This window comes from Dipodomys merriami, unplaced genomic scaffold, assembly GCF_024711535.1.
Source record: "Dipodomys merriami isolate MVZ:Mamm:240054 unplaced genomic scaffold, mDipMer1.0.p SCAF_5, whole genome shotgun sequence".
NCBI classification, from domain to species: Eukaryota; Metazoa; Chordata; class Mammalia; order Rodentia; family Heteromyidae; genus Dipodomys; species Dipodomys merriami.
In genome coordinates this window covers 9,851,846-9,878,588 of record NW_027206068.1, presented here as the reverse complement: position 1 = coordinate 9,878,588, position 26,743 = coordinate 9,851,846, and the positions used below count along the sequence as shown (strand labels likewise).

The 26,743-nt window shown below is 36.5% G+C and overlaps 1 protein-coding gene across 1 annotated transcript in view; it reads right to left on the bottom strand.

Moving 5' to 3' along the window:
* Positions 1-26,743, bottom strand: part of Skap2 (src kinase associated phosphoprotein 2) — a 177,291-nt gene that overhangs the window by 41,150 nt on the left and 109,398 nt on the right. Inside the window, exons 7-9 of the mRNA XM_069996054.1 lie at positions 21,247-21,371; positions 20,308-20,371; positions 19,823-19,957 (exon numbers count right to left, since the gene is read on the bottom strand). Of these exons, the coding sequence (XP_069852155.1) occupies positions 19,823-19,957; positions 20,308-20,371; positions 21,247-21,371 (324 nt within the window). The remainder of the gene's footprint in view (positions 1-19,822; positions 19,958-20,307; positions 20,372-21,246; positions 21,372-26,743) is intronic.

Sequence of the window (26,743 nt, the reverse complement as noted above, 5' to 3'; positions counted from 1 at the left end):
ATTACTAGCACATACTTTCACTGCCATATGTAACTTCCAGTTTGGGAGAAGATAATATGAGCCATATCCTTACCCAGAAAAGAGGCTCTCAGATGTTAGCAGCCTTAAGAATTACCTGAAGGTCTAGTTAAAACCCAGAGTATTGGGCCCACCTACAAAGATTCTGTTCACTGGATTTGGACTGAGTCCAAGAATACACATTTTTAACAAGTTTCCAGGCGTTACTGCTGGTGCAGAGACATCATTTTGAGAACCAATGACCTACAGCCCTATTTTCCTACAAAAGGCATCAAAAAAATTGAGTGTTCTGTCATTTAAATGTAAATTAATTCACACGTTGTATCTTTAAATGCCATTTGCCAATTAAATCTCAAAATACAGGTACACCTAACCAAATAATATCAAAGCAAAATTAATTATAATGGAAATTGAAATTAATCCCTTATATATACTCTCAAAAGATACAAGGAGCTATGTGAACACAAATATAATTCATCTTCCAGAAGTTCATATTGTAAGGCCCATTTCTGGATGGCGAGCAGACCCCGCCCAGTACCTGCATTACCTAGGCAACTGGGACACCTGGAAGAGGTCACATCTGCATCCACTGAGGTCACATCTGAATCTCATGTGGCCACACCTTTCTCCCACCTCTTACCTGGTCCCACTTCCCTTTACCTGGACACACCTTTCCCCGCCCCTACCCTATATAAGGCCTAACCCAGGGCTAGATGCCCTCTTTTGCCAGCCACGTGGAGTGCCAACCTTGCCTGGTCCCAGCAGGTCTACTAAATAAACCTACCCCTTACCTGAATACCACGTGAGTGCTGCTGTTCTTACTCGGCTATCTCTTTTTAAAAACCTAACACATATTACTTTCTTCCACTAGTTCATAAATTTGGACAAATTAAACTCTTTGAACCTCAGTTTCTCATCTGGAAAATCAAAACATAAAATCCATCCTAGGGAATGACTGTAAAGACAAATGGAAGTGAAATGGCCATCCCAATGCCCTCTGCTTAGCAGATTTCCAGTAACAGTCATAATGATTACAGTCATAATCATTATGATTACAGTCATAATCTGAGGATTTACTGTGTGACAAGCACTAGTAATTGCTTTGTACATAAATTTCTCTCAAAGCTAAAGCCCATAGAATGTATGTTGTTATTCCCATTTTCCAGATAAAGAAACAGAAGTATAGAAACATATAAGCAAACATACAGCTCAGCAAAATGCAGCTGTTAAAATTTAGTATCTGGCCGGGTGTGGTGGCTCATGCCTGTATTCCTAGCTACTCAGAAGGCTGAGATCTGAGGATCACAGTTCAAAGCCAGCTCAGGCAGAAAAGTCTTGAGACTCTTTTTTTTTTTTTTAAGGGGAAAAACATTTTTTATTCCGGGTTGTAGACATTAAGGGATGTGTACATGAGTTATAGTCAATGGATTTAATGCTGAATTGGATCAAGGACCTAGAGAAAGAGTCACAAAAGACTTCTAGTGTTGCCATAGTGCTGTTATTCAATGCAATTAAAGTCTTGAGACTCTTATTGCCAATTAATCACCAGAAAATCAGAAGCAGTGCTGTGGCTCAAGTGGTAGAGAGCTCAGGGACAGCACCCAGGCCCAGAGTTCAAGACCCACCACCGACCAAAAAAAAAAAAAAATTAGTATCTGGACTTGAACCCAGATACTCTGCTTCCAGTGTCCAATTTCTGAAGCACTGTTTCTTCCCTGTTAGACTCTGTATATATCATTTGTCCTTCTGTTTTTAATTAAACAGCACATTAACCTATTGCCATAACATGCAACTTATGAGAAAGTTAATCTCATGATGTCACAGTGACATATATTCTTATTTTTTAACACTCTTCAATGACAAAATAACCTGACTAACTCTGACAATCTAGGGGAAAAAAATAACTCCTATGAAAAATAGTGTACACTGCTGAAAACCAGGAGATCATGTTTGTAATGGCCATAGAAAGTGAAAAGCCTGGCATTTGCCCCTTCCATTTTTCTTTCAGAAAGGCAGCTTGCAAATGGAAAAATCATCTCCCATCAGCTCCCTCTCAAAGACTCAGTATGATGAAAAAACAGAGGAAGGCCAAGCCCTGAAGCAAGCAGAGCTGGAGGAGCTTCCATCCTCGCCAGAGGCCTGGGAAGATTGATTAATCTTGAGTAAGATAGCTGTAGGTCCTTACCAGATTCAGCTGTAGTAAGCCCTGACAAGATGCAGAATTAAATCGCTTTATGTAATATGAAAAAAAAATAGCACTCTCAAAATACAAATTTCTATGTACTTATGAGGAGCTGTGCACACACTTCCAGAATTTTGGTTTTTAAGTGTTTTCCATTCTGAGGATAGTATTTTCTTGACAAAGATAAATTTATGATAGAATATGTTATAATGGCTGGGAAAAGAAGGCTCTAGAACCAGGATATTTCAATAGAAAGAATGGCCAAAAGCAGAGAATTCCACTGGTGTAATTTCTTTGAACAACTATCTTACAAAATGAATACCAGGAAGCTGGAAGTTGAGGTGCTGAGTAGAGAAGTAAGATCAAAGGGAGAAGGGTGGATGAATGAAGGGAGGAAGGGTGGTAGAATGCAGTCACAATAGTTCATGTATATATGTAAACATGAAACAAGGAAAACTGAGGGGATAGATGAGGTTGCAAGACATAGGGAAGAATAATATAATGAGTGACACTGGTCAAGATGCATTCTGCTGAGCATTTTACTTGTGAAATTGAAACCTCTGCACAACTTACTAAAAATAATAATAAAGATGCACTGTACTCATAAACTGGCACGGTGCATTGAAACTCTCCATACAACTACTTAAAGATAACAAAATAAAGAGCTGCCAAAAGTAGCAAGGTAGGAGCCCTAAAAGAGGGAAAAAGGGACCAGGCATACAAAATTCATTTAATAGAGTCCTTGTGTTGATTTTTGCAAAATGGCATTTGATGATCTACAAAGTGCATAAGAATAAAAATCTGAGCTTCAAAGACAACATGCTTGCTCACACTTGGAGTCCTAAAGGGACAGGCTGAACTCTCATTTGAAAATTCCTTTCATTGGAATCCAGAAATAAAGCCAACAAAAACAAAATATCTGCTTCCATGTAACAGAGTAAAGGTATTTTTAATGTACACATTGGGCAAAGTAGATTTTACTTTCTCAAGATCTCGCCCACAGTGTTGCAGGGAAGGAAACAGAGGCAACTCATCCACCCTGGGAAGACAAATCCTTGCCATTTTAGGGCCTGGGACCTAGGCAGCTTCAAGGCTCAAGAACTAACCCCTGACCTCTTTTCAAGTTTTACAAAGCATTCTTGTTTCTCGTCACCAAAACACAACTTAGATTTTTTTTAATGTAGTATGCATGACATTTAATGAACTTTCTCTGGCACTTTAAGATAAATGTTATGCTATAATGATCTACATTATATGTTAAAGTGCAATTCAGTTTTATTTCCACCTAATTAAATAAAATCATCAAATATATCAAGTTCATAGCATGTTTAACTACAGTACTGAAAGGTCATTCAAATTTTACTGTCCTTGCTTAAAGTAAATCTTTGATTTAAAAACAATGCATGAGATAACAATAAGAACATTCCTGAGCAGTCTGTTTAGGATAATGTTAACTACCTGTAGTCTAACTGCAGGATTTGTTTATATCCACACTTGCTCAAGAAAAGTAGCGACAGCATTCAGGTAGCATTTTTCTCAGTAGATGATTTTACTAGATGAATCTTTACTTTGGAAAACAATTTCTGAATTAAAAAAACTTGAGAAGAAAAATCATCTCAATATAGTTCAGTGTAGCGAGGAAATACAATACACTACTTGGCATGCATCCACAGGAAAAGTCTGGCTCCCAGATGCTTCTTGCCAACCCGCAGCGGATCCAGCAATATTTAAACAACTGACAATGTGCATTCCCAGCACTGATGACACAGTGACCACAAATTCAGCAGGAGCCCATCTCCTGGGTATTTTCATATATTGAAAAGTAAAAATCCAAATGAAACAACTCACTGACACACACACACACATACACACTTCACAAACCAAATGACTAATTACAATGCAGATAGGCTTATTTAAAGTACTCTAATCAAATTACATTAAAATTTACCAACAAGAATTGTTACATCATACAAACTCAAAATAAATCAATGTGTTCACTGTATTAATTCTTGAGAATGAAAAACACTATTGTAACTTTATTTCCTATATCAAAAGTCTAATAACTTTTTCTAGCAGATTGTCTCCCTAGATAATTCAGCCAAATCGTACTATTTGTTTTATTATCTATGATTTCATAATGTCTGTACCTGTTGTTAATAAGTGTTCCTATTCATTTGAATCAAATAAAATTGTGACTATCTTACCATTTTTGATTCTTAAAACAGTAATTTTATAAGATTGAAAGGTAGAAAAAATCTGACACTCAATTTTGGTATAAAAGCAGTAGCCTAGTTTTCTTAGATAAATAGTATCTTTGCTTCTTTTTTAAAAGTATTTATTTATTTATTCATTTTTGTGCTAGCATGAGGCTTGAACTCTTCTGGCACTCTACCAATTGAACCACAATTCCACTTCTGGCTTTTTGGTGGTTAAAAGAAGAGTAGAGTCTTATGGACCTTCCTGCCTAAGCTAGCTTCAAATTCTTAGATCTCAGCCTCCTGAGTAGCTACAGCTGGCTCTTAAGTGTAACATTTAACAAACAGCTTTCTTTCCAAATGAAATATTCTGAGTAAAATCTCCACCTTTCTGTGACACATTCAAGCATAAACAAAACACTGTTAATATTTAAAAGGAAATCGGCTGTCACAAACGTAGCCAACAGTGAAGAAGCCATGATACAAATAAAATTACTTTGTGTGATTTTTCTTATTTCCACATGACAAGTTTCTTTGAGATGACATTCTCTTAATAACAAACAACTTCTGTCACATAATGTTTATGTCATGTAAGTTCTGCAAATGAAAGTGCAAAACCTGGCCCAATTTTCTGAGGGAGAAAATGATTGATTGGCAAAGAGAATAAAATAAACTCTTTAAATTAGAAGGCTTTCAATTGATTGCAATGTCAACTCCATTTTTAAGGCATTAGCTAATGCCACCATATTAACCTGATTTAAGATTATTTCAATTGCAAATACTATTATTCTTGGTGTATAAAACCAAAGTCAAATTTGATTCTGGATAAGTCTTTATCTTGAATAACTTTTCAGTATTCTTTATGCATACAAATGCCATTTTTACCCTAAATAGTATCAAGCAACAATTTAAGATCACTTACTTCATAAGTGATCAACTTAGGATTGCTTACTTCAGCAGGCATTTAAGACCTCTTCCTTTATAAATTCAATAAAAATTTCTTCTTGTTTAGCAATAATTAAGATAAAGCCTATGAGTACTCAGGAGAGAAAATTTTAGACATCTAGCATGGAGCCTTTGCCACAGCACAAATTTAAAATTCTTTTTATATAATATGAATTAAAAGTAACCAATCAAGTAATTATAATTAAGTCTCTATTGCAGTGATGTGGCAATAATTGATTATCTATGGTTAAAAATTTAGTCTCCGCTATAGGGCTAAAATATTGCTGAAAAGAAATATGTCTTTCCTTATTCAAAGAGACATACTAGTTACAAGATGGGTAGAGTTTAAACAACATTTTCATAGATACAGGCGACAAGGTTTCTTGGGCCTATGAAAAGCAGAGAGCTGCAAGTAAGGACCCCTACCTGTCCCCCTCAGCAAGCCACAGTTACCTTTTGTCTTTCCAGAACTCTCAAAAGTACTATTTTGGTGGTGGGGCTTTTGTGAGAAATCAAAACTCCAAGCTTACACAATGTAAGACCCAAATTTATACTATACTCAAAGTATGGTATTCCCAAGCCAAGAAATTTAACATAAAAATTATGAAACCCTTAAGGCTCTGGCAGAAGCAAATGTAGACTCATCATGCAGGGGGAAAACTTCCAGAACCCAGGGTACACAGCACTCCCCGGGGCCAGGAGAAACCCTGATAATCTCACAATACATGGAGCTAGCAGAAACAACAGCCAAGAAAACAGGCAATTCCCATGGTGCCAGCTCTAATAGAAGTCACACAGAATGCTGGAGGAGCACAGAGGAGAGCTAAGAAATCGAGGAGGGGGAAATCCAAGGAAATGTGTATCTTTATTTTTATACTGTTGCTAGGCTAGAGATACAAACCATACATTGCATTAGTCTGCTCTCTCTGCTTTCTCCCAGTGAAGGATGGATCCCATGTGAGTATCTCAGAAGATATGGGCTTTGGACCATCTGGTTTTTAATGTCTCAAGCAATGGGGTTTCTTCCACCACTTCCTTTGGAAAGTTTCTTTGGGGGCAGGGGTAGGAGGGAAACAACAGTGGGCTTAAAGGTTAAGGGGATCTGATGGTTGTTTTTTAGGTTCTTTCTTATTTCTTGAATAGAAATTTCCCTTCTCTACTAAACAACATGTTACAATCTGGCTTCTTCCAAATATACCAATATTTTCCCCTATAGAAACGTTTTTGAAAGGGTTCTTTGCTTTAATAAGCTTCTCCACCTTAATCACTTGACTTTCATCTGCATAAGCTATCTAGGTCAGAACCACAAAGGCTCACTTTGGGTAAATGCTTTCAGTTGTCTGGGTTGGACCTGTCTTGTTTCTTTCTTTCTTTTTTTTTTTTTTTGGTTGGTCGTGGGGCTTGAACTCTGGCCTGGGCCCTGTCTCTCAGCTCTTCAGCTAAGGCAAACATTCTACCACTTAAGCCATAGCTCCACTTCTGGTTTTCTGGTGGTTTATTGGAGATAAGAGTCTCACCAACTTTTCCTATCCGGGCTGGTTTTGAACCGCGATCCTCACATCTCAGCCTCCAGAGTAGCTACGATTACAGGCGTGAGCCACTGGCTCTTGTTACTTTTTCATAACCATTTCTTTTTATTTCTATTTAATAAACTTTGAATAATATTGGTCAACACTGTATCCTAAGTCTAGCACAGGGCCTGATGTGCAATAACTACCCCAAAAATGTTTGTTGGATAAATAATTGCTTACATAAAATCTGGGTGGTTTTTTTTGTTGTTGTTTTTACTTTTCTCATTTCATGAACTGCTTTCCCCCCCCCCACTCCTCCTTTGGTCCTCATGAGTTGCTTTTTCACAGCGTATCTTTTCAGTTTATTTATCAGATTTTTGGATAGGGTCTTTAAAATGCCTTTAAACGAATGCTGTGCTCTTAGGAAATATGAAATAAACAACTAGATTCCAGGCTTACATGCCAATCTATATATTAGGGACACTCAGGTGTTTTGTACACTTAAATCTTAAGCAGTACATGGATGCAGATGACCTTCCTCATGACCTGCCTAATCAGGTTAGGTTTTCAGGAAGAACTGAAATGTAAGGTAATTTGTAAAAGAAAACAGGCTCACCAAGGAAATGCAATGAGGTTATCTGGTAAATGAGGAAGTATAATAGGTGATCTGTAATCAGGAACAGAACTTGTAAGCTGTAGGCTGCAAGGGAGCTAGTTTAACCAAAAGGATAGGGTATGAAGTAGAGAAGGGAAAAAGGGATTCAGTATGGTATGGCCGGTACTAGGAGCAAGTAAACTGAATCTGAACCACAGCCTTCCTGTTTTCTAGGCCCTCCAATGTTCTCTATGCCACTAAATCAAAGTAGTGGTTTAAGAGACAATGCCCAAGTGTTTTCCCCAAGCACTTACCTAATCACTGCCTGTTAACCTCATCATTTAGTTACCAGTTATACTAGTCCTTTAAGATTTGTTCTTGCAGATGTATGTTTTGAAATATGAGTTATATACTGCACTTTTTTAGATCTACTTTACCATGGCCTTTAATGACTGAATGGGAACAAAAGAGAAAATCATTTCCTAGGAAAGAGCTCACTTGAGATGGCTGGACCACCACAGGGAACTTGTAACTCAACCTGGTCCTGTTGATTATAGTAAATGATCCACATTTATTGGTGTAAAAGACTGATGGTACTGGAGCTTTTCATCACTCAATGTGTTATATTTCATAAGTTTGAGACTATGCTCACTGGTACAGCTACATTATAGCAAAATTTTATGATACATTAAGGAACAAGTCTCACCTCAATATACCACTGATAGTAAAATACTGAGAAATCATCCTATTAGTAAGGTGCTGGTAGCTCATGCCTGTAAACTTAGCTACTCAAGAGGTGAGATCTGAGGATCATAGTTCGAAGCTAGCCCAGGGAAGAGAAGTCCATGAAATTCTCTTGTTCCAGTTAATCACAGAAAAAGCCAGACATAGAGCTATGGCTTAAGTGGTAGACTACTAGCCTTGAGCAAAAAGGACAGTGCCCTGGCCCAGAGTTCAAGCCCCTGGACTGGCAATAAATAAATAAATAAATAAATAAATAAATTATTCTTTTAGGATTCTGCAGCAAGTTGTGTTATTAGGAGAATGGCTTTCATATAGAAAAAGTTTCTTTTAATTTTTGTTCTGAGATTTGTATACAGGGCCTCATAATTGCTAGGCAGACACTCTACGACTTCAGCCATTCTCCCAGCCCTTTTTTGTTTTTAGTTTTTAGGTAGGGTTTTGTAGCTTTGCCTGAGGCCATCCTTATACTGCAATCCTCTCTAGTAGCTGGGATTAAAGCTTGTTTGTTGAGCAGATGTCTTGCTAACATTTTGTCCAGGCTGGCCTTGAACACTGATCCTCCAGATTTCTGTCTCCCAGAGAAAATAGGATTATAGGTGTGAGTCATTATGTCTAGAAAACTTTCTCTTCATGTAACTAATTAGTCCTCTTAACTAAAGACTTTTTATTGAATTCTTCACAGAAAGACATTTATCTAAAGAATATCCCAAGAAATATGAGGTTTGATTCTTGCCCTTAAGGAGATAGTAAATACAATAAAGTTAAGTTATCCAGTTGCTAGTTTTCCAAATAGCAGTATGAAAAGAGGAATAAGACTTTGAAAACACTAAAGAACATTTTTTTTTTTTTGGGGTCCGGTCGTGGGGCCTGAACTCTGGGCCTGAGCACTGTGCCTCAGCTCTTCAGCTCAAGGCTAGCACTCTACCACTTGAGCCACAGAACCATTTCCAGCTTTTTTCTTTTTGCTTATGTGGTGCTGAGGAATTGAACCCAGGGCCTCAGGCATGCAAGGCAAGCACTCTACCACTGAGCCAACTTCCCAGCCCTAAAGAACATTTTTGAAAGATCATAGAGTGCTATGTGATTAGTTCTAACAAGAGGTACAACAGAAGTACAGAGAAGGACACAGGTCTTTCTTGCTGGGCAAGGCAGAAGACAATTTTCTAGGGAGATGGGGTTTGATCTGGCATTGAGAAGGTTAGGAGGATCTGGTTAGAAGCTGAATCAAAAGAAAAGCATTCCATATAGATAAAAGGTCAGAAAAGGATGGTATGTCTGTGGGACAATGACATGGGAAAATTAGAGAGATGTTACATTATAACAGAGAAGGTTAGGAGGATCTGGTTAGAAGCTGAATCAAAAGAAAAGCATTCCATATAGATAAAAGGTCAGAAAAGGATGGTATGTCTGTGGGACAATGACATGGGAAAATTAGAGAGATGTTACATTATAACAGAGGATGGGCTAGAGCTGAGACTGCAGAAGATAGCAGAGGAACTTAGAATTATGGTACACTTGAGTACTAGGACCATTATCCATTATCTTACCATATTGTGCAGATAATAATATGTATTAGGAAATAGAGTTGTTGTAGACTATTTGGATTGATAGGTAGAAACATTATCTAAATTTTGCTTTTGTGCTGGTATTCACATTGTTGCCTGGCTTTTTGTTCAAGGTCAGTGTTCTACCACTTGAACCACACTTTTACTTCTGGACTTTTTAAATTAATAAATAAATTAATTAATTAATTAGCTAGGGGAAAAAAGCATTATCTTAGGCTGGGTCCTTTTGGCTCACACCTATAACAGGTGTGATAACCTGTTATAGCTTGGATAACCCAAGCTACTCAGGAGGCTGAGATCTGAGAACTGCAATTCAAAGCCAGCCAGGGCAGAAAAGTCCATAAGATTCTCATCTCCAATTAATCACCATAAAGCCAGAAGTGGAGTTGTGGCTCAAGTAGTAGAGTACTACTATCCTTGAGCACAAAAGCTCGGGGTTGGGGGTGGAGGTGGGGATGGGAAGGCCTGAGTTCAAGCACAAGACTAGCACACACACACACACAAAAGAAGAGTCTCTTGAAATTTTCTGCTCAGGTTGGCTTGGCTTGAAACCACAAATCATGATCTTCAGATGTCAGACTCCTTGAGTAGGAATAAGACACCAGCACCCATCTACAAAATCTAATTTTATCTGGCTATTTGACTAGATTTTTGTCTGCACACTGGTCTAGTACAAACAAGGCTCCAGGATGAAGTAGAACAGCATAACAGAACTGAAACAGGGATGGTAGATTTAAGTTCGATCCTAGAAAGGACATGCAATTGTGCTGGTCAGTGAGTTTGAATTTGGTCCACTTGGCACTGGAGACCCATAAATGTAACTGTGTGAGGGATTAATTTGATTTTAAAGTCAACATGCTGACAGTGTGCAGAAAGGATCACCAGGCTGCTTGGAGAGATCCACACAGGAAGTGGGAAGAGCACTTTGGAGCACATTAATGATGAAGGTAAAATGCATTAGAGCCTGAGTACATAGGAAGCCAGGCTTGGATGTTGTTTCAGAGGCAGAATCAGTAATAACTGGTCACTAATCTGATTAGGGAGGCAGCAATCAAGGAAGGAGTCAACCACAGATTTGAGATTTTTACTTTTTTTTTAAACATGACTGATTGTTAACGTAAGTTTAAGGAGAGAAAGAAAGAAGAATAGTATTAATAAGGAAAATGATGAATTTGCTATTACATACAAGTGTAGTATGATGGTCAATAGTTATTTGAAATAAGACAGAGCTCCAAGGAGAGGCCAGAAGTGAAGATGAGATTTGCTTAGTACGCTATCTTTATTGCTAGAGCTTGCCAGTTCCAAGCTTGTGAATTTAAACAAGATATGACTGCCTTTCTTTCTTCCCCTTTCTTCCCTTCCGCTCCCCTCCCCACCTCTCTGTTTCTCTCTCTCCCTTCCTTTCTTTTTCTTCTTTTGTGCTAGTCCTGGGGCTTGAACTAGGGGCCTGGCTAGTGCTCTACTACTTGATCCACAGCTCCACTTCTGGCTTTTTTAGGGAATTGGAGATAAGAGTCTCAGGGACTTTACTGCCTGAGCTGGTTTCAAATTGTAACAAGAACACAAAATAGGAAAAACCAAAGGAAGTGTTAGTTTCGAGACAAAAGGGGTGGCCAAAATTATCAAGTTTCCAGAGCTCAGTATGAAAACCAAAGCTGCTAATCAGGAGAGAACTGCTGACTCTCAAGAAATCTTGGTCAAAGGGATAGGGTAAGAAATCAAATTTAGGAGGTCAAGGAACAAGCATTCAAGGATACAGGGAAGAAAGGAAGCTCTCCCAAGAATCTGTACTCGAAAGAAAGCAGAGTGAGCTGGCACCAGTGGCTAGTGCCTGTGCATCCTAGCTACTCATGAGGCTGAGATCTGAGGGTCTCAGTTCAAAGCCAGCCCAGGTAGTAAAGCCAGTCAAACTACTATCTCCAATTATCTACCAAAAAAGCCAGAAGTGGAGCTGTGGCTGTAGTCATAGAGTGCTAGCCTTGAAAGCTCAGAGATAGCGCTGAGTTCAAGTTGCGTGCGCGCGCGCACACACACACACACCCACACCACACACACACACACACACACACACACACACACAAATGTAGAAAGAAACCCTAACAAGTGGGGGGGGGGACTTGGAATCAGGGTTCAAAAAGAGCACAAAAAGGACACTTGGAGTCTGCCACCGAGTTTACTTGTGTTTCCTTGAGAGACATTTTCTGCTTCATGTCAGCTTCTGTAATAAAGAACAATAGGGGCTCATGGATAAGTACTTATAAAAAACTGTTATTTCTTGGTAAGAATTATAATGAAGTTCTAGTAAGGAGGAACAAATCTATTAATGAATGTTTCCTTTGAAAAACTACCAAGGCAAAATTTCACTGAAGCTTAATTAAGTTAGACTAGATATCCCCCCATTTTGTTGAAAGCTTCGCACTACTTAACTATAGCACTTGCCGAGGCCAGATATGAAGAGTGCTTATACTTATCACTGACATTCTGTTGAACTTGTTCATTCTTATTAATGATTGTTTGAAAGTAAGTAGCCAAGTCCTCTTAAGAAGTTGATTTTCCCAGCTGAACTATCTGCAAAATAGTGAGTAGTGAAGCTTGATACCCTCCTGCTGCAGAGTGTCTCTATAGGTGTTCATGGAGGGGGGGGTGTGTTCATGTGTGTGCAGGCATGCATATGTGAAAGGGGATACAAGGCTCTGTTTGGGACCTAAAGGAGGAAGTAAATTTTTGTGAAGCTACTACCAACTTTACCATATTCCCTACTCTAGAAACACAGAGGAATCTGAAGCAATCTGTTTATTTTCTAGATGAGATAAAAATCCTACTTATTCAATGAAGACTCCAGTTCTAAAGTGTGATGTGAAAGCAGTGAGAAGCCAGATTTTCAAAAAAAAAAACTTGTTGAGGTTTCTTGGGGGTAACTAATAAGGCATTCATTTGTGTAGAACATTCAGTATGACTATTTGACCCTCCAGTGCAGTGTTAGGATATTTAATCTTTTGGATTGTTTGCTTGCAGTATTTAGGATTGAATCCAGGACCATCTCTTGTGCTCTACCACCTTTTAGTGGGAATTTTGTTTTTCAATTAGGATCTCCCTTTCTTAGTCCAAGTTGGCCTGAAACTTGTATCCTCTTGCCTCCTAGTAATCCTACAGACACTCAGACTATTACAAAAATTCTAATAGCCCAGATACATTAATGCGAATTTTCCTCTTGCTTCATAAACATCAGCATTTGTCTGATTAAATTGGTTGACATTGTTTAACCTTAGGTAGAGATTTTTAGTAGATAGTGTATTGGTTTCTTAAATGATAAAAATACAAATATGTGAGTCTGAAAATTAAGAATCCTCAATTCTTGTTCTATTAATAAATGTTAGTAGTATTTTTTAAAAGAATTTTGTGGCTGTTAATAATTTCTAGTGATTCGATTAGGTCCCAATGGAGGGAAAAACTAGAATGGTTTTGTAGGGTCCTTTCCCCCCTGTTAGTTTTTTTTTTCCTTCTTTTATCTCTTCGTCACTTTAAATTCATTGTTTTTTTTCTGATTACTCTCTATTTCCAGTCCTTGGATAAAAATTTCTTCCATTTTTTCCTATTCATTAGTGTACCCCATTAAATATAGATTTGAAAGCATGAAGCCAAAAGATTTTATCTGTACTATTTTAATTTTCTTTCAGAAGTACACATTTTGGCATTTCCATTATGATTTCTTCTTTAAATTCACAAGCTAGTTAAGAGTTTATTTTTCAGTCTCCAGATATGGAGACCATGAAGTATTTTTAACTATACTATTTTGAGTGCTAGCTCCTAATGAAATTTCATTGTAAAGAACATAATGAAACAAACATTGAAATTTGTGTAGATTTTCATTGTGAATATGTATGTGATCTATTTCCATGATTAGCCTGCCTATGTGTGCTGAAAAAAACCATAATCTTTACTATATTCGATGCTCGTTCATATCCTTTAAGAAATATTTGACCACGTTCATTCTATTTGTGGTTCAAATCTTCTCAATCATTATTAGCTTTTTGCCTGCTTGATCTACCAGTTTCTAAAAATTTTGTCCAAGTTTCTTCTTTAATTTTTTGTAGTATTGATTAAAGATTATGTAGTTAAGGTATATTTAAGCTTTGTTCTCTTTTACTACTATTCTACTATATCATTTTGTAGTCCTATGACTGGTTTATGTTTTAAACCTATATTATCTGTTATTAGCATTGTGTTAGTAGCTTTCTTTAGATAAGACTGTCTTATGTATAGGGGCAATATTTAGATTTTTCCAGTGAGTATGTATTGACTACAAATAAAGATTTGAAAATGAGACTTAGTAGTAACAAATAGAAATGAACAGAGAATAAACAAGTACCCCTAAGCAGCTTGAGAAATACCCTCAAACAAGTATCCCTTCACTGACTCTTGGGAGCTGCTGCCGTAATTCCATCTCAGGCCTGCTAGTTTAATGAGAGATATCACATAAGAAGCTCCACCCCTCTAAAAGCCACCTGTCAAACTTCAGGCAGCTTTGGATCTGCTCAGGAGGTGTTCTCATGTTGCAACCCACCTTCAGGGGCTAGTCCCCCATTCACAAGTCTTTCCCTACAATCTCTACAACAGAACAATCCTCTCAGAATATGATCCACCAAGAATCCACACCTACAAGTCTTCCTTTCCAGAAAGTTGCTTGTGAGAATTAAGAAAATGCTTCTCTCCCTCTCCTCTCTCTCTCTCTCTTCTTCTACCTTTGTGGCCAACTGGTCTTTTTCTCATTTCTCTAAGATAGATAGAGCTTCAAGACTGTCCCTTGAAAGAAATAGTGGTAGACAAGTCCAGTCGATCGTTGATGACCCAGAAACATCCTATGTATGCCTCATTTTATGTAAGAAAATCTCTTTATTATGCTGCAGAAAGTGGAGTTTGGGTTATTTATCTTCATAACTCAAGAGCTACACATTCAAAGTTGATTAAGAGAAATCTATCCCTCTCCCCCGTCCTCCGCCATTAAGGCTTCACAACCTCAGCAGGACTGACATTTGGGGGAGGGGGGGCAGATTATTCTTTGTTGCAGGGCTTATCCTATATATTGCAGGATGTTGACCTGTATCTACTATATGTTTGTAGTACACACTCACACACACACACTAGCTGTGATAACCAAAGCATTGCCAAATATATTCTGGAAGTTAAATTCTCTTCTAATTGAGAGTCACTAATATAGTTTGAATTTGGAGAAAGGGATAATTTATCTCTCTACCAGTAAAATATGTATTTTGCATGCATACAAGAATTTGGATTTTGAAATGTATTAAGTCAAACCTCATAATGAAAAAACATTTGCTTTCATGTCAACAGCAAAGTAGAAAAAAGCTGTATGACAAGGATAAATGTATTCTAAAGCTTCATAACACTACTAAACACTAAAACACATCTATATTTAACAAAGATAAAAATATGAAAAGTTGAGGGTGTGGCTCAGTAGTAGAGCCATTGTCAGCATGTATCAGGCCCTGGATTTGATCTCCAGCACCACATTGCCAAATATGTACATATATGCAAATATAATTTCATGGGTGTATGTATGTGTGGATATAAGTGTGTATACATATAGATATAATATAAACAAGCACTGTGCAGAGACCCTAACTTATTAATGCCATATATATATTTATACACACACACACGCACATGCGCGCGCGCACACACACACACACACAACTTTAGACAACCTCTCAGAGTTTGGAGAAAAAAGCTTCCACAATTATAACACAGTTATCAACTGGAGAAAAAATATTTATCAAGCTATGTATTAGTATACAATATCACACCATGCTTCATAACTTTATAATTATAGTAGAAAAAATAGCAGTAGTCTGCCTGGACTAATAATAGTAAAATGTGTACTGTATGTGAAAATTAACTGAATATCTTCCCATTATACTTCACAGAAAGAATGAGAAAAAATGTTTGGTGAAATCAGGTTCTCCTATCATTTATAATGACACTAATAACAAAGATGACAGGGTTCCTATGACCTTGTTATTAATGTGGTAATATTAGTAATTATTATTCAAGAAGAAAATAAAGCTAAAATATATTTTAGGGATTTGCAACTTATTGATTATCATAGGCATTTGTGTCCACTTGCTGGAAACTTCAAATTTAAGTACCCAAACACTATTCTTTTTCTTGCATATATACATAGAGAGAGAGAGAGAGAGATCTATATAGATACATACATATAATAGTGTTATTGAAAAACATTTATAGCTGTGCTTTACTTTATATTCCATCTTAGATGCAGATAGCTAGACTGAATAAATTTAAAGTATAACTGAATGACCAAAAGATAAATACATCCTTTTCTGGCTCAGACTAATTCAATCTATCATTGCAATAAAGAAATGAATTCACACACACACACACACACACACACACACACACACACACAAACACACACACACACACACACAAATAGGTTAATGGGATAGAAATTTCTCTTCTTCTTTATGTTGCCCTCGCTCCTTCAGTCTCTTGCCTGAAGACATTTCAAATACAATTCCCCTGAAAGCAACAGATTTCATAGGCTAATGAATGGTTACCACTCTTGTTACCTGGCTAACTCTGGTCTTTTATAGCTTTTTTTTTTCCCCCAGAGCTGAGGACTGAACTCAGGGCCTTGCGCTGGCCAGGCAGGCGCTCTTCCACTGAGCTAAAAACCCCTGGCCCCATCCTGGCTAACTCTGTCTGATGTATATCTAGAAATTTTTTTTTGCTTTGTTGCTTCTATACATTTTCTGCAATTAAAGGAAAAAAAAACAATAAGTGACATTATAACTAAGTTATTTCTGCAGCACTTTCCCAAGTATTGTTCCTTCTATTCAGCATTCAAAATCAGATAAAAATGCTCCTTGAGAGTTTTTATGAAAAGTGAGCAATAAATTCTGAAATATTTACTAAGCCAAATGAACTCATTACTGTATTGTAAAATAGTTTAATATACTTTGAACAATATATTAGCTGTGCAAACAAAACTATTCTATAGTAATATCATAATGCATGCAAACCTAACTGGCCTATGCTAATAAGAACTTAAAAAAAAAGATGTCAAAGCATTAGGGTATTTGAAAAAAAGCCAAATACCTTTCACACTCCAGAAATATCTTTCCCACAACTCTTGTGCACATATGTATAAATCCCCTAAACACAAAGAAATCTCAAAGTATATTCTTATTCTTTTATGAACTTAGTTAAAAATTAATGAACAAGAAATTAAAGAGACGGTGCTGTAATAAGGTTAGAATATTCTAACTGAAAAACAAGTACAAGGAAACTATTTATACTCCTATAGAGTTACAAACATTTTTCCAGAGATACTTTGAAATACAATTTCATTAAGCAATGTATTCTTCTTACTCTTGAGACTTAAGACATAGAAGGTCTATTTTACATTTTTAAAATGTAAATATTCTTATTAGAGTAATCGTTTGATTCTCTATAGAAAAGCTCTGTGACCAAGTAGAGTGCTGAAGGCTTAGATTTTTCTTTAGATACATCTGTGGACCTCATCTTTCAACTGAGAGGATTTGTTTTCAATAATATGTAATTGACAGAAAATTGTGTTGAAATGGTAGTCTTATTTAATTCTGGGAACTTAACCAGTTGGATTGCAAAGACATATAGTTCTTTGTACAGAGCTGGATAGACATCCACAGTTTGAAAATATGCTCCAGCTTTCTCACCACCTTCACCTCAAAGTCACCTCCCAATTACACAGTAGTAAAAGTAAGACACTTAATTCTTATCCTGGAAGAGACAGGCTTTTTTTTTAATTAAAAAGGTAGCTCTCTAGCTTTAGAGATTTAAATAAACAATACCTCTAAGTCTGAGATAACTTTAGGACCTTCCCCAAGAAAAATCCCCTTTATAGCTGCAGGCTCAGACTCAACACACTTGGTGAACTGCACAGATGTTGAAGCAGCTCTGGGTTACACTGGGGAAGAGGGAGACAGCAGACATTCCACAGCTGCCTTCAACAGCTCCCTTCCCAGGGGCACAGTTGCAGGCTCTATCAAGCTCAATCACTTTGTACAGCAACGGGGGATCCCAGACAGGGGCAAAGAAAAATCCCAGGGCAGCTTAAATTTCTCCCAGTATCACAGCAAGAAGTAACACTACTTAAAGAATAACCAGTTATTTCCAACAATTATGTGGCCTCAGGCCAAAAAAAAAAAAAAAAAGATGAAGAAGAACATCTGTAGTGAGAAAAAATTAAAAATGTTTCATATATTTTTAATTTCAAGCTACTTACAAGAGATTTTTCCTTGGGTCTCTGTTATGACTTCGTTATAACTGAATATTTGATATTTGCTCTCAATCAACTTTCCTTTGGGTGGTGGTAAGAACAGTCAAGTTGAAGAGACCCAGAACTTAATAGCCAGTTATACAGCTGTAACATAATACATTCACTGTAGAATCTTAAAAGGATGAAATGTGTATGACTGTAATACCATGTTTAAAGGTATCAAACTCTTCCACTTTATGTCAGTTTAAGTTCTCACAAATCCTGTCAAATACTTAAAAAGAGTACGGTATCACTAAAACCAAGCAGTTAAAGAATATTCTTCCCTACTTAAGGGTAAATGACATTAAGAAGGAATCCATTTCCTTAGGACAAACCAGAAAGGTAGAGACTATAAATACATGGTCCACTAAAGAACAGAAATACAGACCCACAAAATTATATTTTTATATGAAACATCTTCGTTTAGGGTAGTGAAAGACAATTCATAGATGCCTGTGTAGTTTTTATATCTTGAATTTATAACAGTTACAAATACTAATTATTACTTTGTCAGAAAGCCATTATTATACCTTCATATAAGCATTGCAAAAATTCACCAGCTATGATATTAAAACAATTGTAACGATATTACAATTTAACAGTGTGTTGAATTACCTCATTTGCTCCTTCCAATGATCTCACCTCCATTTTATAAATGACAAAAGTAATTCATAAAGTCATTGAATGAATGAATAGATGGTTCATTCCAGAATTTAGATTTTTTACTGTAAATTCTATGCTGTAGTTATGTTTTACTGAGTTGAAAATGACATTTGCATTCTAATTAAGAACATCTTCCATAGTTTTAAAACCAACTTTAAAGGTTTATATTGTATCACTGAATTATTCTAGTCAGAGAAAAATAGCTTCTACATAATATATTACTAGAATCTCACTTGTATTGCATATAATCCTTTTTTCTTGTCTACTATCTGTTTTCATATCCAGGAAGAGACTTACTTCAACTTAGAGTACTAGCAATGCAATTTCCTGAATGTTGTTATATCCTAATAATCTGAAATTTCAGTTGTTTCAGGTTGAGTCTCAAAACTACAAGTCAAGAAGCAAATAAGTAATTAATCTTATGCTGTATACCAGATGTCGTAGCAATTAAATACTAAAAAGGCCTGAAATTTTACAATAAGAACACTTTCTGATTTTATATTGATGTTAAATATCAATAAGAAAACCACAGGCCACAAAAGGCGTTTGTTCAACAACATTCAGCCAACAATCCAGTATCTTATAGCAAAGAAAAATGTGTGAGGCAGAAGTCGATGACATATGGGGTGCGCCTGGAACTTCTGGTTAATGGAAGTTCCAAGATGTATAAAAAAAAAAATGATGTGTGAGTTGGTGGAAAAAACTGTAAGGCAAGTCAATTTTTTAATTAAAAAATTATGTAGCATAAACAATGCTAATGAGCCAAAAGTCCCAAGAGATTAGGATTGTATCTGCTTCATTTTAATGTTCCATTCACTTTTCATAGTGTACATCCACTCACTTGAAATACCTCAGGCAGAACCCTTTTGTTAGAATTCTGAAAATGTGCTTTGTCTTTGTTCTTAATAGCTCACCATTTTTAATTCAAGTTGTCAATTTCATGACAGATTTTACACACACACACATACACACACACACACACACACACACACACACACGTAGCAATACGCATGCCCCAAAGAGAGCCCTAAGATCTTTAAATCAATTGTCACAAAATAAATACCTGGAAGTTCCTCATAAATTTCATCATCTATTGGCCGACTACTTGGTGGACTGCTGATGGGTAGAGGATGATCAACGTCATCATACAATTCTCCTCTTTCATCATCATCCTCAGGAATGATATCAGATCCCATATCTACAAAACATATTTCATAAGGAAAACTGTAAAAGAATGCAACAGATACTTTAAAACCATATTTTCTAAATAAACACAGCCCCCAAAGCTAATAGCAATATTGTTATGTACTATGTCCTCATTTTAAAACATTAGTTAAATTGATTCTTTTACAAATGCATGAAATTTAAAGCTGCCAACTGGTACTCACATGAAAGATGCTTTTATAAATCTGAGGTAAGTGGTCTGTATTAATACCAGTCATATTGGTCATTCCCATGGAAGTCTGGAAGCCTTTATAGATGAAATCTAAATCACTCAGTTATTTAATATTTAAAGACCATGATAGTATGTTCATTTGATGCTCTTACCTTGTAATACAAATTTCAGCTGGTGTACCCATTCCTCTGCATCTTTGGGAGAAGCTGCTGTAAACTAATAAATAAATTAAGGGGGAAAAAAAACCAGTAAGAACCAAAATCACCACAGTAGAAATGAAAAAGGTATGCCTCATTCTTATCATTTCTTTAAGACCATTAGTAATTCTTTTCATGTCTAGTGGTACTTTTCGTGCAAGGATGCTTCTTATAATGTACAGTTAATTTTGACAAATCTACGTAATTGAAGCCAAGGATGATGGATTTGAAACTCTGATCAGCAGCTGGCAGCTGTGCAGTAAAAAAAAGCTGCTTCTCTTCATCAATGTCAAAGACAGAACTGATGAACAAAATTTGCCCTTGACAATTAGAAGACACCCATGAATTTCTTTAGACTGCTGGGTACAGTTTTCGTAAAACCGTTCTTGTCAGATTCCAACACACTACCTGACAATTTAATTAACTGGCTTTCAACTGCAATCTCAGATATTTAAAACTTATTAAACATACATTCCATATTGATGCATAGCTGATAGCTCTTGAATTACAGAGCTGATATGTGTCTTTATCTTCATTTTCTACCACATCCCTAAGCAATACAATATGCATTAACATTCTAATATTTTTCCTTTGATAATTTTACTTTCTTCCATGTAATTCCTTTAGAAAATCATGCAGTTCTATTATAGTACATGTAAAATGTTGCCCTGAAGTAATTGATAAATTACAAATTCACTTGCTCATTTTCAAGAAGATATCACTTGAACTAATCTGAAATTTTAAATGTATTTCCTCTTTATATGAATGTTCAATGTAGAAAAACCAGTACTTATTATTAACATGTCAGATGTTTTAACAAAAATGTTAATGTCTCTACAAATGAAATCTGAACATCTTATCAACTTAATTTCAAGGCAACATAAAAACTCCAACCTGATAGACACGTTTATCAGGAGCACAGACTTCAAAACAGCAATCTTTCTTTCCATCCTTCCTAAGGGTGTTATTCATTCTGACATCATAGCCATCTATTGCAAATTCACCTTTCTGTTGTTTGTCTGTTAAAGATAAAACCAGAGTTATAATTTCATTTACCATAGTGAATATAAATGTGAAGCTATCTTTTACTTAGATTTTCTTTGTTAACTATTGAGAGTATTTTTAGTGAGATTGCTTTAGTAATAAATGTATTTTAATTTTATCTAAAATCCATATTGCTTTTAAATATTAAAATATGAAAGTATTTTGAATAGTTGGGCCTAGAAAAAAGATATCTTAGGGAACCAGAGGAAGCTGTCTGCAGATGGTGGTCTTGTTCAGAAGGAAGTATGGAAATTAGATTCTTGTATATAACGGGGGACGGGGGGAATCTAAGAACTAGAATTTAGAACTGCCTAGACAAACCCATTACAATTATATGGCTGCTTCAGATTTAGAAATATGGCACAGTTCATATACTTGAAACCTGCTTAGCTGTCTTCACCATTATCTCCTTTGCCCAATCTCCAATTTTTCCCCTCTAACACCAAGAAAAAATGGGAGAGATTTCTTAACTAGACAGTGCACGGTCAGATGACTAGTAAAAACCACACTTAAATCTTAAAGAGCCAAAGAATGGTTTGAGCTTTTTTTTCCAGACATTATTTTGAAGACAATCTAGAAATGAAGCAAAGGATTTAATCCTCTGAAACAGAATAAAAATAGTCAGCTTTCCTATTTCATTCAGTTGTTCCATTTTTATTTTACGAAAGCAATTGGTTTATTTCCTATACTAACAATGTTCAAGCCATAAGTGAGAACAAACTATCTTTCATTGAGCTTAGAGAAAATACATGAATGCTTCCATAGCATGGAAGCCTTCTCAGTTCAGGTGTCAACATAGCATAGCTCCTTTTTAAAAACACACTAATTTAAAACCTAAAGTCATATATATTTTTAAAAGTTCATGGAAATCATTTATTTTCAAAATGCCAACTGAGAAAAAAATATGAGTTAGAAATTTTTTACACAAACCTTGACAAGAGCCTAATTATATTTTGTCACAATCTGTATAACAGATGGCTGAAAAAGCATACTCAAAACTTTAAAACATATGTGATTTACAAAATGTACAATGATAGCCAGGTGCCAGTGTCTAGCTATTCAGGAGGCTGAGAACTGAGGATAGATTGTAGTTCAAAGCCAGCCAGGGCAGGAAAGTCCATGAGACTTTTATCTTCAATTAACCACCAAAAAGCTGGAAGTAGAAATGCGGCTCAAGTGGTAGAGCACTAGCCTTGAGTAAAAAAGCTCAAGGATAGTGGTCAGGCCTTGAATACAAGACCCAGTCCCAGCACGAAAACAACAAAAAGTATGCAATGAATTCTATGAAATTAAAAAAAAAACTATACTATAAAAATTAGGAGACTGGAGTATGTCTATAACCCTAGAACTTGGGATATGAAGGCAGGATTTATGAGTACAATGAAGGCCTGAGTTACAATATACTGTCTCTGAACACACACACATACATACACACATACATACACACAAAACTATGTATATATACACACATACATTATATATATACTATATATACATGCATTAAGTGTAAAAATTATAGTATATTTCAAAATGTATTTTGTTAAGTATTAATAGAGTTTGGGAAGCCATTCTACAGAATTAAACAAAATCCATGTGTCTGAGGATACAGCTCAGTAGTAAAACACTTGCCTAACATGCACTGGCACTGGGTTCAATCCTCAGCACTGCAACAAAAATAAAAAGCTAAACAGTTTTATGTGTCTAGATTATATAGATATGCCCTCTTAAGCCCTTAGTGTATTTATATACAGATTGAAATTCTAAGAAAAAGATTTAGCATGCAACATTTCTACACATTATTCATCTGTGGGATCTCTTTTTACCCAGGACAGATTTTGCAAAATGCCTAATTGGAAAAATATTGAGAAAAAAGTATTAAAATGATTGCTAGGTAAGTATGGTTGGTTCTTCTAAAGTTCTCAAAGAAAAGTGAACCACTCATTCAATCATTTAACACTTACTAGTTCTCTCCAACTTTGCCAGTAAAACACACACACACACACACACACACACACACACACACACACACACACACACACACACACACACACACACACACACACACACACACACACACACACACACACCAAATTTAAGTGCACTACAAATATTTGTCAATGGTCTACTAGACTGAAAAGGGAATTTAATGTCCACTTCAAAAATGGAAGGATTCTGAGGCAAACCATTAAAGCGATCCAAATCAACCATGAAACGTTTCCTTAAACCCCTCTGAGACACAAGAATTTAGAAACTGGATTTGGATAAAAGGTGCCGCCCTGATACTGACTAGTCTATCTGATTTAAAGCTGTGTTTTCTACCTCTCATTTGCATCTAAAATTCCTATCAATGTAACTTGAGTGGAGGTAGAAATGCATAGGAGCAAGAGTCACATCAGGAGATGCAAATACTATAAAGACTAGATTTGGGAGAGCTAGGGAGAGCAGGAGACCTTCCTGGGCTAGAGTATCTAGGGATTAAAAATAATCAAGCAGCAAAACCAAGTGGTCCCAACTTGGCCTAGCTGATCCACTTTAGACAAAACCTTCAGAAATATGCTCTGAGGCCATGTATCAGAGCTTCTGTTAGAGGCTAGGAGAAGAATCACAGAAGCTACAAATCCAATTTATGATAAGCATTCTAGATTACAAAGATAGGTTCAGGGAGAAATAAAAGAAAAGCAAACAATCAAAACACTTCAGCTTCTCTTTTGAACAGAGAAAACTTCATCTTTATACATAACACCACAGTGCTGAGATAATTTCAAGAACACCTGTTGATGTGACACAGATTGTTAAAAACAGTAAAATGACAATTAAGGTAAGAAGATCATGTAAGTTTATTTACCTAGAACTGTAAGAGAGTAATAAAATATTTTATCTATGTGAACTTCACCTAACAGAAACTTACTCCCTTCAATTATGTATCCTTAAAGCTTATTCCACAACTCTTTAAGCTTATTCCCAAAACTATAAAAGATATTAGCCATTGTGATGGAAAGCTTTCTCAGACATATATCCCACCCCCTAGCTTTACAATGTCTTTTAAACACAATACATTTTCTAGACAATCTAGCAGTATCATTTTCAGTATGAGTCTTTGTATTATGTTACAGCACATGGATGCCCTCAGGATTTTTGAGGTGTTTGGGCTTCTATTAAATTTCTCTCAGCTTCTATTTCACACTTTAACCTTGTCTCTATCCTGCTGCTCTAGTTTAATGTCTACAGAACTGAAGGCTGCCAGGAGAAACCAGATAATGAAATCCATTTAGTCGGTAACCTAATTTTACACAATTCTAATTCAGTGCATTCAAGGTAAAAAAGCAGTTGGCTCTGATACCCCACAAAACATGATACATGAAGCTAATGACAGCTGGTCCCTTCTTTTTCACTGGCATTCAGGTTCACTGCTATATCTGCCTTTTTTTTTAAGCAGCCAGAAAGGCAACTCACATTTACTGGACTCCTTCTAGATGTCAGGAACTTAATATTGAATATATTTTACAATAAGTCTAAGAGACAGTACATTATTGACATTGACAGGAAAACAAATCTTAAATTAACCAATGTACTCACAGTCACATAAACAACAAAGGGTAGAAAGCTACCACCCTAGAGCAAGCCTGATTGGAAAGTCTTGCTTTTCCACTATTTCTATTGCTTTCTAGAAAGAATATTTCAAGAATCACTTATCCTGGATGCCTGTTGGAAATGCAGAAAAGCCTATGCTTTGTACTTGCCATATAGGAATCTTCTGGGAGTAGATTCAGGCAAACAAACATTTATCAAACATTCTGATGGTTTTGATCTATACTTATCTTTCAAAAACCACTGTTTTAGATGGAACACATAATTTATGAAGACAAGCAGGGAATAAACATTATCGTGCATTTCCTCCCACACATTAGGTCATACTTTCTAAACTTCCTCAATGGGCCCTCCTACCTTTGCCTACCTCAAAGAGTCATAATGGATTGTGTTCTAAATCCTGCTCTTTCCTCATTTCATAGATCTCCCTGGGCAATCACACTCAATTCTGGAGATGAACTTCCTATCATTATGGTTGTGACTCATGATACTCTATTTCAGTCAAGCATTCAAACACTGTGTCCAAATCTTCACCTGCTCACTACATGTTTCATCTCTTGAATGACTGTAAGCATATTGAATAGAACATGCTTACAATAGATTTTGTATCTTCCTCCCAACACTCATGCTATCAACACTGGTGATACTGTGTGTATCACAGTATGAGAGAGAGAGAGAGAGAGAGAGAGAGAGAGAGAGAGAGAGAGAGAGAGAGAGAGAGAGAGAGAGAGAGAGAGAGAGAGAGAGAGAGAGAGAGAGAGAGAGAGAGAGAGAGAGAGAGAGAGAGAGAGAGAGAGAGAGAGAGAGAGAGAGAGCTCACACACTGGTTGAACTCGGGTCCTGGGTATTGTTCCTTAGCTTTTACTCTCAAGGCTAGAGCCCTACCATTTGAGCCACAATTCCACTTCTAGTTTGATTTTTTTTTTTTTGGTAGTTAATTGAAGATAAGAGGCTTTATTCAAGCTTCAATCCTCAGGTGTCAGCCACCTGTAGTAGCTAGGATTATAGGTAAGCGACATCAAGGCCAGCCAGTATAGTTTTTTTTTTTTTTTTTATTTCCCATCAGTCATAGAGCTTAAACTCAGGGCCCGGGCACTGTCCCTGAGCTTTTCTGCTCAAGGCTAATGTTCTACCACGTTGAGCCACATTTCCACTTTAGTTTTCTGGTGGTTAACTGGAGATAAGCATCTCATGGACTTTCCTGCTCGGGCTGGCTTTGAACCACAATTTGCAGCCTCCCAAGTAGCTATGATTATAGGTGTGAGCCACCTATGCCTGGCCAGTGATACTTTTTAATGTGGCTCCCATCTCAATAGGTACTACCTCCATTAATTCAAGCTATCAAACCAGAACAGTAATGACCAGTTGTGATTTCTACTTTTCCTTCACAAAATCTCTCCAACTACCACCTGCCAATATCCAGTTAATCCTTCCTTTTATCAAACACTCAAGCACTTATGTTTGATTAATTTATTGTTCATGTAAGTATATTTGTTTTATCTCTACTTTATCAGCTTTCAGAGAATATGCTTAAACCACCAACCACTCTCAAATTCTTTTAGTATAGCAAAACTATAGCAGCTAGCTGAGCACTGTTGGCTCACACTTGTAATCTTAGCTCCTTGGGAGGCTGAGATCTGAGGCTCTAGGCTCAAACCCAGCCTGGGCAGAAAAGTCCATGAGACTTTTGTTTCCAATTAATCACCAAAAGCCAGAAGTAGAGCTGTGGCTTAAGTAGTAGAGCATGAGCCATGAGTGA